We start from the raw sequence: 12,340 nt of genomic DNA, 5'->3' as shown, positions 1-12,340 counted from the left end.
TGCTTGGGAACCGATATGGTAACCAAGTGTAGTCGACTCGACATTCGGAAAACATTTTACGTGTGGGAAAAGTGCGCGCGCTCCTTCAAATGAATGGGAGGAACATTGTACCAATTGAAGGAGCGCTTTAGTGTGGCTATTTAAAGATACTGCAAGCGCCACAATGACCGCTACTGCGAAAGCTACAAACACCACCTCCGACTGTACAGAGGCACGCGGCGATAAATGCGCGATCACGACGCTTGGGTTTTCTCACGAGGACAGACACGGGAACCGGTGTCTCGTCTAATAGCAAGGGCACCGAAGCAGCACGGGGGGACGGTCTGGCAAATCTCCTCTTATGATGCCCCCGGCACGAGATCAATGCGTGTGTTTGTGTCTGCTCTGATGTCTTATGATTTATTTTATAATGCATTGTCAGATGCATTGTCAGATGCGTACACTACTGAGTTGCAATTAAAACTTCACACACCTCTCTAAACTGCGTGTTTAGTGTTTGAAAGAAATAGTGACATAATGATTGGAATATAATAGCTCTTTATACAAATTATTGCTTTTTCAAAATATATGTGCCATCGTCTGTGCAAGGATATGTGATCTAAGGTGATCTAATTGTCCACAGTGTTTAAAAAAAACTCAGTCCATTGCATGTGCATGCTTACAAACGTGACTCCAACAGGGTGGATGTTTTTGATCTGGTATGTGCTTGAAATAGTCACACGTGTTACTTGAATAGTTATTGCTTTGCTGTGCTCTACTGAAAGAATGCAATAAAAGTCTCATATCAGACGCAAGCCAATTGCTTTCATTGTTTCCGGCATACGGATGACAACCACAGCAGGGGTGATTATCTTGAACTGAATGCTTTAGTGATCAGCATGTGGCTAGTGGCGTGCCGTTTAAACGTGAGGAAAACGCTACTCAGTCATCCCCAGGAACAGTCATTATCCGATGGCCTTGATCCCACAGTCAACATCTCGTGCAGGGTGAGCCAGGTGTCTCAAACATGCTTGACTGAGTGACATGAGGGCTGTTTGGCGCATGTTCGCTATTTACAGCGAAAAAACAAAGGTGACGCCAACTCTGTTTAGCACAACTTTGCGTGATGTGCGCAAGATTTTGAGATAGTAGCCTACTGTAACCATGTATTGTAAACAACGCAATAAAAAAGGATGCTCAAGCCAATTTCATTCAACTGCCGGTGCCCTACTGAGAGCTACAATTAGATTCACATGCGCGTCTGACGGGTTTCTGTTCTGATCTATAAAAGCATTTTGCTGATAATTCGGACACACAGACATAGATATGAACAATAGCCTTATGGATTTAATTCAAGGGACAATAATTTGTTTATGTGCTTTATTTTTGCAGCTGCCCTTCCTGTATCTGCAAACCAAGAGGCTATTTTGGAAACAAAATGAGACAGATGATTTGATGTGGCAGTCAGAAGAAAGTGAGCAGAACACATACACAGATATGTGCCAACATCAACACAATGTTTTCTTCGGTAGCAAAGGACAACAAACTTCTGGTAGCAAAGAAAAACGTTTTTATGTTGCAAAGAAAGAGGTCGGTCCAGTCCTGTCATGCAGATACACTCACGGGTGCACTGATAGCAAAATTCTGGGCCCATACTGATGTTTAAAACAACTATTTGGCCTTCATAGCACCACATCTGAATGCCCCATTCTGCACATAACTCTTAACATTTTACTGGTGCAGACTTGATGCAACATAACAGATGCATCATCCACTGATGTCTGTAAATGTCATATCAATTTGCCAAAAACCAATATCAGTCAACAAGGCTGATATCGGCAGATACTGATGCAGATTGCATCTCACACATTTTACCTCTAACCCATTGGCTATATGGTGTGTTGCAATAGAAGATGTCCTAGCATCTGCCCTATATTAAATTTCACTGCAGTATCTGATACATGTCCCAGTAATCTGTCCTTTGTATGATGGCCCTCTTTTGAATACTTTAGAGGAACACACCTTTACAAAACAATCACAGATATCAGGACTTTGTTCGGTTTTATCACTTAATTGTTCTCCGTGGATGAAATTACTACCCTATCACATAGCATGATACAATACAAGGCTATCCAATATACAGTAATGTTTGGACAGAGGGCATATCAAAATAGGTGTCCTCCAGAGCCATTGCATTTCTATTGTAAGGGAAAATAGAGAGCTTTGTTCTGTTAGAGACTACTAGATATCTTTCATACTGCTGTGCGATTGAGGAGGGCCACCCTGGCTGCCGGTGTATTCTTTAAACCAGGTCCAGAAACCATAGAATTCTAACCCAATTATGCAGAGTTTGGTAGGTTTAGGGTCAGTCATGGCCTACTGGTTAGGGCTTCGGGCTTGTAACCGGAGGGTTGCCGGTTCGATCCCTGACCAGTAGGAACGGCTGAAGTGCCCTTGAGCAAGGCACCTAACCCCTCACTGCTCCCTGAGTGCCGCTGTAGTAAGGCAGCTCACTGCTCCGGGTTAGTGTGCTTCACCTCACTGTTTGTTCAATAATTCATGGATAGGATAAATGCAGAGACCAAATTCCTTGTATTGGCCGAGAAACCTTACTGATTAAATTTACGTTCAATGAAAAAACAAGGTAACCCATCATGGGAACACAGTATGTGAAGGGAGCCAGTTTGAAGGTATATTAACTCAGGTAAACCTGATTTTAAATGTCAGTACATTGGTCAGTTGCAACCATGCTTTGTCCATTTCTTAGCTAGTGTTCTGCTGCTGACTTGTTTGATCTGACATTCTGTTTCATTTTGTTCTTTTCCTGAATATCTATTTTTCGATAAATTTAAATGATTGACCATTTAGATGATCAACAACTAGTGTAACCTAATGTATCTGTATGCAAGCAAGAAATCTGATACTGTAGCCGACACCGATCATAACACCACATCTTTCTCATGGAAATTCATGGTGAAACCATTGCTTGCAAGGGATCAGACGAATCAGACCCTGTTGGAATACTCCACCACATTAATGAATTATTCTCATATTATTATCCTCATATACTGCATACTTTGCTCTGACAGACTGACAGATGCCACAGGGGCATTAATAGCCTATGAAATGTCAAGATCAAGCAGTGCAGGCTCCTAGGGCCCATGAAGATGTAACGTTACAGGAAGTAAAAATCCAATTCAGTTCAGCATACTCTACTCCTGCAACACCAAGTCGGCAACAACAGAAACAATTCTTTGGTGACACCTAAATGTAAGTCTGTATTCGCATTGCACAAGTATACTTCTGCTTTTATGATTTTACACACTGCTTTGTAGTATGTCTGGATTTCTACCATATCTGCCATTATGCCAGTTCGTGTGTGTGCGTTTGCAATGTGACTGTGTGCATACCTGTGTGTGTAATCCAATCCAGCCCACAACATACATGCTGCTCACAAACTAATTTAATACACATGCCTACATCCAAGTAGTGATCACAGACCAAGCAGCTATGAAATATGTCAGTTGCAGCGCCCCCTACGGACAGAATTGCATGAAATTATACATGAAAAACGTAAATCTGAAGAATGTAACAATGCAGCATGTGTGAACTTGGACCCAAGTTACCTACCCTGGCTGCAAATGACATTTGCTGCCGCTAGGGTGCGTCAAGATTTCTAGTCTAGTTACCAACATACTGACACAAAGTTGTTTTGACTATTGAATTGACACTTGGCTATGAGCTGAATTGATCCACATCATTGAGACCACAAAAATTTAATATTTGGGTGCAACATCTAGCGAGTTATTCAGTGCGGAGGCGGAATGGTTTCCCAGGACCAAGAGCTTATATTTCTTATCAGCCTAGTGGGGCTACATGCACCCCAGTGTTTCTGCGTCCCAGGAATCGTTGATGAAAAATCGGTGTAAAAAAACAAAACCGATAATAGCCTAACCTATTTGTAGGATGTGGAACGAGATTTTAAATTGATAATGTGGAGATACATTGTCGGCATACCTTTGTACCCTAACCCTGCATGGTGCCAGCTAAATGTACTTGCAGGCATGCAAAGTTTCTTTCGAAATCACCACTAATAATCTCAAATATAAGCTCGTGTGCATAGTTCTGAAAACGCCTCTGTACATTTGCTTTAATGTTTGAATAAATGTAGCCGCCAATGCAGTGCAAAACACTACAAATCCCATAGACACTATAGTACACGTGCGCGGGTTTTTTAAAAGAACACTCAAATGTCTTCACGAGAAAAGTGTGTCACTGGGGCACGAGGCACTCCCCGAGGGTCACATGGTCCCGTTTTTTTGCAACGTGCGGCAAGCGGCAAGCGGCTGCGCCTGCGCTGATGCTCTCCCGTTCCTGGGGATGAAGCTAGCGGAGCAAAACCAGGCCGACTTCAAACTGCAGATCAGAGCGACACAGATAGAGAGAGTGACAGCAGGGGTGTATCATAGTCTCCTGATTTCTTTCCCTTTACTTTTCCTCTGGTATTGAATGAATCACGTTTCGAGGAGGCTTTATTCATAGCTGTGCGTTGCGTTCTATTCCTTAGAAATTCCAGCATTTTGCGTAAATGTTTAATTTGAGGGAAGTTATTTCTCTTGGATAGACAAATAACATCCTAAACTTTAGAATGGCATGGTTATAGCAGAAAACTCACATCGGTGAAACAGAGCAGATATTGCGAAGAAAATATCCGGAGGCAGGAGCGTTGCATCCTTACCGTTTCCAGTGACGGTCTCTTCATTTTGTCATTATCTGTATGACTCTCTTGGAACTTAAGATGACCACGGCAATGGACACCAACAATAATACAGGTAAATAATGCAGTATGATTGATATCATGTTCATTTCAGCCAGTGTTTGTAATATACTAGGTAGATGCTTTCATGTGAGCACCTGGTGTCTTCTGGGGTCTCCATCACTTTGTGCTGCAGGATCAGTGTTGTACTGAATGCTTGTTGAGGAGCGTGAGAGAGATGGGAGTTCAGGTCGTGCATCACTGTGGGTGCAGGTGGAAGTTAAGTGGAACTTGGCACAGTTCACAGTGCGTCAACACAGCGTGCTCATCACGGAAAATTCAATTCAGCCCGTGGTGGTCTTTGGGTTCCCATGCACCTCACCATCATTCGCCCCAGCCTCACTTAAGTAGCTTCATATGTAGCCTGTGAAATATCTGGATGGGTGTTGTTTATGGTTCCAGACTGTAGCCTAATGATTCACATGGAATAATTTGTGTATTTAAAATTAGTTAGTTTATCTGGTGCGATATAAAGGCTAATTTTGACATAATTAGACAAACTCGAACTCGGATCACAACAGGCATACCCAATTCCCACTGTAATTGTCTTCTATATGACTAAGAACGTGTTCATGTTCCTAAGATATTGTATTGAAATGATTATATTTGATTAGATGTGTTGTCAATGCAAAGACAAATTGTTCAAAAAGAGTATGGGGAACTGGGTCATGGCAGCAAAGTCAGGTGTACAGACACCCCAGTGATGCGAGTGGCGGCGCATGTCTTTGCTTTGGTTCACATGGCCAGCAGAATCTAGCCATGTGCGTTTTGTTTTCATTCGAGCACACCGCCTCTATCCATTGGCAAACGCGCGCCGTCATTACATAATCGCCCTTTGCCGTTCGTATCCGTGACGGATCGTCAAGAGCCATGTGCGCTAGGCGATTGGATGGCGTGTGGTTGAATAGTGGCCACTGGCACGGATATACCTCTCAAACCTGCGCTTGACTCGAAAGTGGGACATGAAATTGATCCACTAAAACGTACCCCCCCCCCCCCCCTCAATAGCCGTAAGATACCGGTTGGCTGTGAATTAGATGTAACCAGTCTAATTGGAACGCGTAGGCTCTGGTTTTGTAATGATGACCTGAAACATTGCATATTTGAAATAAAACACTATCCATCCATATAGTGACGATAAAGGCTTCAACGTGAGCAATATGACATACTTTAAAATGATTCATTGGCTGGGAAATTAATAAGAAGAGAATACTGCTTGGATATTCTTACAACAACAGAAAAACTGCAGTGCGGTGAAAATGATGTATTTTTCTAAAGGGGAGATTGCCAAGGCTAGGTTACTGTATTCGAGGTGTGTCTGAGGTGGAACGTGCAGCTGAACTACGAGAAGAATGGGCGTTCCGTGGGCGGGTCTTAGTCTTCCAGTCTCGTTGACGAGCCTTATGTCTACAGTGCACGTGGAGTGGGGGCGTGATTCGGTGTAAAGCACTGAAGTTGTCCCACATGGCCGCTCACGGAACCGACACGGGTTTCAGCCTTTGTTTTTTTCTCAGCAATCAGTCAGTGGGAACAACTGGAGCCTTGGCCTGATTATCCATTTTTAAAGCGCAACGGTCTGCAGGACATAATAAAGCAAGTCAACTAATCTGAACATATTTCTGTATTTTACAATGAATTGTGAATTGTAAATAGGATAATAGGATAATAGGATAACGACAGAAATATGTCATAGAAGCTACACTCAGTCAGAGGTCATTTAAACAGAATATGCTGTCATTATATATTTTCGATATGCTACTAATATAACACATCCTTTCATATAAATGTCATTACTGACTGGAGAGAGTGTCCTTCTTCACTAAAAGATGCAGGGAGTAGGGGATTGGCCGAGGGAGGGGTATTTTTATGCAGCGGAGAAAAGAACAGGCGACTGCCGTCTTGCTGTTGGGGCTACACCTGACATAGTGACCCTATGACCCTTTGTGCTACAGTTATGTAATCCCTATGGGGCTGCCTCGCCTTCCCATTTGGAATGGCTCTAAGTACAGAATAGAACAGGCACAACATGCCCTATGCACTGGAAGTGTTTGCTGGGTGATTGCCAGCCATAGTGGTATTTGAACATGGAGTGCTGAAATGTCAACAAGCACGCACAGAGTTGCTCTATTTCCTTATAAGATCTTAAAAAAAAACTCCATTTATGTATTTTACTTCATTATAAATATACCAATCGTCCTTTCTTAGATTTAAATAAAATAATAACAATAATGAGTAAACAAACTGTAAACAGAGCTGATAAAAACATATGAAGACTTTTGAACTAACAGTCAATTCAGTACATGACTGGCAATTTAGATAGCAATAAACTCCCCTCTCATCTCTGATAAAAGAACTTGTTTACCACACTGAATACTCAAACTTGAGCGATGAGATTGATATAAGGTGAAGATGTTTCAGAGTTAGACTGTCAGCTTAAACACCTTTCCTGTACACAGTCTTACAATATCATTCAGTCATTCCTGTTCCTCTTCAATTATCTCTCAAAAGACACACATACACACAAAATCCAGAAAGACAAACACACATTCACACGCACGCACATGCCACCAAGGGCAGAGCGCCCCAGTGTACACTAGGCACTTCAGGTGCAGGTGGCCCTGCTGCCGTGGTAATGTGATCTGAGCGCAAGAGAGGAAGTGAGAACAGCGGGCATGCCACGCCAACAGCCAACATCAGTCAGGAGGATTAGGGTACTGGGGGGTGGGGTGACGTATGAACACACGTGTGTGTGCCCACACACAGCACACCGGCAAGCTTGTGTACCCAGGGTAAACAAGGGCCACCCAGAATGACTAGAGAGCCAAGGGCAGCCCTCCGTTCCCTTCTGTGTAGGTCGCCTGGGGAGAAAGGAACCCCATGGCAAGCTTCAGAGGCATCGGCACGGCAGCGGCAAGCTAGTGGAGTTTTACGGGCGTTGCCGTGGCAACTTTGTTTTCTAAAGTCTCTCCAGTACATCCTGCTCCAAAGTGTTCCTAGAAAGCGCTCCTGTTTTCCAACTGCTCCATCTTCCTGGATATCCTCCAGGAAACACTGCCCCCCCCCCCCCCTTCCCGCTATGCGTTGCCATGGTTCCATCTGTGCTACTGCGGCTCCATGGGTAATTGTGGGAACATTTGGAGCCTTGGTGCAGCCGGCCCTTTTCCACGGCACGGTTTTAGAACTCTGGGCACACGTCCAAAGTTCTGCTTAGTAGGTTGTCATGCTCTCTTTCTCCTCCCTTTTTCTTCCCCCTCCTTTGCTAACTTTAAAATCAAACCCCTAAGGGAAAGCATGGAAAATCACTTGTAGTGGTGGGCTAATGTGCTTGTTTTTCTTCTCTCTTTTTCTCCACTAGGGGGCGTCATTTCGTACATTGGCTCCTGCGGCGGCTCCCCGAACCGCAACAGCCCGGTGTCCATGTACAGCGAGAACTCCAACAGCAGCCTGCAGTCGCTGTCCCAGCCCTGCTTTGGCTTCCCACCCTCCCCCAACGGCTCGCACGACTCCTCTCGCATGTACACCAGCGGCAGCAGCTCCAGCTCCAGCTCCAGCTCAGGCTCCGGGGACGACGGGAACTCGTCCAGCTCCGGAGGCTCCCCCAGGGGCCGCGAGGATGTTACCATTGCCCGCTCTTCGCCCAGCAAGTCTGTGGCCAGCCTCACCAGTAAGTGTGGAGGAGTGCCCTCAGGAGAAATAAAGTGTGTGAGTGAACGTGTGTGTGTGTGTGTGTGAGTGTGTCCGTGTGTCCGTGTGAAGGAATACACCCTAGATGATGAGTATCCCTGTTAATGAGTATGTTCCTGTGTGTGTTTTCCAGAGCTCAATGGGATGGTGCTCCTGTGTAAGGTGTGTGGTGATGTCGCTTCGGGGTTCCACTATGGTGTCCATGCCTGTGAAGGCTGCAAGGTAAGCACCTGCCAAACATACATAGACCCACCACTGCATCTTTGCTCATGCTCGCATAAATCCACATATACAGATCACATACTCCATGTCTTAATGGTAGATGGCTGACTCTTGTTCTTGCCTTTCGTCTGCAGGGTTTCTTCAGACGCAGCATCCAGCAGAACATCCAGTACAAGAAGTGCCTTAAGAACGAGACCTGCACCATCATGCGCATCAACCGCAACCGCTGCCAGCAGTGTCGCTTCAAGAAGTGTCTCTCTGTGGGGATGTCTCGCGATGGTGAGTGTTGTAAGACCCATGGTTGATTACAGCTCGTCACCACTGTGAAGTGCCTGACTAATGCTATTAGCACAAAGCCGTTTACTCGCCAGGTTTCACACTAGAAACAATGCAGCATCTTGGGTGCGATAAATTAGAGGGAGTGTTTAAAAATGGAAAGTGAGGGTCGATTATAGCTAAGTAAGTGGCCTGCTGTGGGCTATTAAGTTTAACTGAGTGTGTTTAATCTCTTTCAGCTGTCCGCTTTGGCCGCATTCCCAAGCGTGAGAAACAGCGCATGCTTGCCGAGATGCAAAATGCAATGAACAACATGGTAAACAACCAGCTGCAGAGCGAGTTCCAGCTGGCCAGCATCACCTCCACTACCTCATCCTCCACCTCTTCCTCCTCCCCCTGCCCGGGCCTGACGGTGGCAGCCAAGCCACAGCCCTCGACCAACCCTCAGGGCCCGTCTCACTCGCCCCCAGCCCCCACCCTGCCCTCCCCCTCGGGCCAGCCTCCCTCCCAGAGCCCCCCCATGACCCAGGACTCCCTGTCCCCCAAGTGCGCCAGCCCGGGCGTGGACCTCACCATCTCAGCCATCACACGGGCGCACCGGGAGACCTTTGTCTACGGCCACGACAAGCTCAGCCCGCAGCAAAGCCCCGAGCTCGACAACTGGGGTAACAACCGCTGCACGACCGGCTACCACCTCAATGGCCACAACACCATCTATCACCATGACAACAACACTGCCCGGCAGCAGCAGAATGGCTACGAGGCGGTGCCCGACAACAGTTGCTTTCTTCCAACAGTCACCTCGGCCGCAAACCAGCAGCAGCAACACGGGGCGCTTACGCAACCAAACAGCAGTCGTCGGGTCCACAACAGCAACCTCGTGGGGTCGCATCTGGGACCACAGCTCACCAGCGCCCCCCAGGGGCAAAACTGCCCGTGGAAGAACCGCAAGAGTATCCTACTGGTGAGTCTACAAAACAACACCTTCTTTCTAATGACATCCTGTTAAACCATACTGCTCTTCAAATAAGACATAGTCAAATAAGACAAGTCACTACTAGTAATGCAAATTATCTGACCGCTGCCTTTCACCCCTTCTGTGCCCCAGGCTTGTCCGATGAACATGCACCCTCAGACACAGCCCAACAAGTCTGCTCAGGAAATCTGGGAAGACTTCTCCCTCAGCTTCACCCCTGCCGTGCGAGAGGTGGTGGAGTTCGCCAAACACATTCCAGGGTTCGACACGCTGTCTCAGCACGATCAGGTCACCCTCCTCAAAGCCGGCACCTTCGAGGTGAGCCCTCACAGTAGTTCACGGAAAACAAACGAAACCAAATAAAACAAATATATGCAATCAAATGCACTTTTGACTTCTATTGCACTGAGTCTAAAACACTTGTCCTCTTGTCTCGCAGGTGCTCATGGTGCGATTTGCTTCCTTGTTCAACTTCAAAGAGCAGACGGTAACCTTTATCTCTGGCACCACCTACAGCCTGGATGCCCTGCGCTCTATGGGCATGGGTGACCTGCTGGGGGCCATGTTTGACTTCAGCGAGAAGCTCTATGCCCTGGAGCTCTCCCCAGAGGAGCTGGGGCTTTTCACCGCCGTGGTGCTCGTCTCAGCTGGTGAGTGGACCACTTGTGAACAAGAATAAGCGAGAACTTCCAAGTTAGCATACTCTAGAGACATGTTGAACATCCCCATTGTCCCGTTGGCTTCTAATACAATGAAGTTGACTTCCCACTGTAGAATACTCAGAGGAGATACAAGAGGATAGAGTGGACTTCTGAATCTGAATCATTCCTGGTTGTTGTTACTTTGAGATAATGCTAATTGTTTTCTTTCTTCTTCCCTCTCTTTGCTTCTCCAGATCGGTCTGGCATTGAGAATGTGAACGCCGTGGAGATGCTTCAGGAGAGCCTCATCCGGGCTCTCCGTACTCTGGTCAGCAGTGGTGCTCCAGGTGACCCGTCCCGCTTCACCAAACTGCTGCTGAAGCTGCCAGACCTGCGCACACTCAACAACATGCACTCCGAGAAGCTGTTGTCCTTCCGCGTGGATGCATGAGGCCTCCAGAGACAGATACAGGAGAGTGGTGCCAAGAGTACCCTCCTCTCCCCCAGACATGGCTGCTGTCACCCAGGGACTCCCTCAGCTGTATTGGGGGGTCCTTTGAAAAAGGTGCTAGACCACCACAGATGGTCGACAGAGGTCGAGTGAAGCTTTTGGTGTGTGTGTGTGTGGGGGTGACATCTCGCTTCCAAGCTGTCTCTCAAAGAACAATACACAATGCAGCTAGTCCTACGACAAACGACTTTCCAGCCGACCCTCATACAGTATCGGAAGGGATAATCAGTCCAACACAGTGACTGCAGATGACTTGGTTATCCTGAATGAAAAAAGGCTTATGCATCCTCACATGAACTTCCAAAATGACAGCCAATTCCAAGGCAGCAAAGAGATTTCACATCAGCGGTCCATTCCAATGCACCTCACCCATCTTAGGACATTATAGGACCTTGTCCTGTTGTAGGACAAGGTAATGGGGATGGGTTTAGTGATTTTGTAATGGGATGAATGTCCTTTCAAACAAGTTTTAGGATACTGGACACTGAAAGCATAAACACAATCAAACAATCAGATATCTGAGGCCAGCAGGACCCTCATCTAAAGGGGTTCAACACAAAACCAGCTCTGAAATCTATGCTTTACCAGACCTATATGTTAATGTGCATCATTTTATTTGGTGATCTGTTTTATCAATGAAGTATATACACATTCAGATTGGTGAATGTATATATACATACACATAGTACACTACAACTCTGACACTGTAAAAAATGTACATATTGAAATAAGTATATATGTGTGTTTGTGTGTATATATGTATGCTTATATATACACATATATGAATTTAAATGTATACCGATAAATACTTGAAGATACTTAAAAACTGTAATATATATATATCTATATTTTTTTGTTAAGATAAACTGCTAAAAGTGCAGAATCTTTTGTGTGGGCACAAATGTATACGGTTCAAAATGGAGTGCTTATTACTGAAAAATATTCAAACATGTATTTCTAATATGTTCTATAATGTGTTCTATGTCATAAAGACATTTAAAAGAAAACATATTTTTTGCTATCTCTGTGTGTATTATTTTGCCTTTTAAATTTGATCAGTAATTTGATTGTATTATTAGTTCACTTGTGTCTGGGACGAGTTGCTCTACCAGAAGCACCATGAGAAGGATATTGGGGCAGTACTAAACCGGGCACAGCTCTGGTCCTCATCTGTTTATGACTCAGATGGTTGTTCAGGGAGTGCAGTGGTGTTCACAAAAACAAACAAACAAACT

The 12,340-nt window shown here is 45.5% G+C and overlaps 1 protein-coding gene across 1 annotated transcript; it reads left to right on the top strand.

The window, feature by feature from the left end:
- Window positions 1-4,384: 4,384 nt before the first annotated feature.
- On the top strand, window positions 4,385-12,118 carry nr1d1 (nuclear receptor subfamily 1, group d, member 1). The gene is made up of 8 exons (XM_042085854.1): window positions 4,385-4,811; window positions 8,151-8,459; window positions 8,613-8,701; window positions 8,836-8,980; window positions 9,217-9,941; window positions 10,086-10,271; window positions 10,393-10,603; window positions 10,849-12,118. The coding sequence occupies exons 1-8, from the start codon at window positions 4,757-4,759 to the stop codon at window positions 11,043-11,045; spliced, it is 1,917 nt and encodes a 638-aa protein (XP_041941788.1). The 5' UTR covers window positions 4,385-4,756; the 3' UTR covers window positions 11,046-12,118.
- The last annotated feature ends 222 nt before the right edge of the window (window positions 12,119-12,340 follow it).

The sequence above is a fragment of the Alosa sapidissima genome, chromosome 3, assembly GCF_018492685.1.
Source record: "Alosa sapidissima isolate fAloSap1 chromosome 3, fAloSap1.pri, whole genome shotgun sequence".
In the NCBI taxonomy this organism is placed as follows: Eukaryota; Metazoa; Chordata; class Actinopteri; order Clupeiformes; family Clupeidae; genus Alosa; species Alosa sapidissima.
The sequence above is the reverse complement of the archived record's forward strand: the minus strand, read 5'-3'. Positions and strand labels throughout refer to the sequence as shown.

Excerpts from the sequence above, each read along its gene's own strand:
- nr1d1 (XM_042085854.1), top strand. The coding sequence starts at position 4,757 with ATGACTCTCTTGGAACTTAAGATGACCACGGCAATGGACACCAACAAT. Across the intron at positions 10,272-10,392 it reads TCAAAGCCGGCACCTTCGAG|GTGCTCATGGTGCGATTTGC; the intron begins GTGAGCCCTCAC and ends CTTGTCTCGCAG. Across the intron at positions 10,604-10,848 it reads CGTGGTGCTCGTCTCAGCTG|ATCGGTCTGGCATTGAGAAT; the intron begins GTGAGTGGACCA and ends TTGCTTCTCCAG.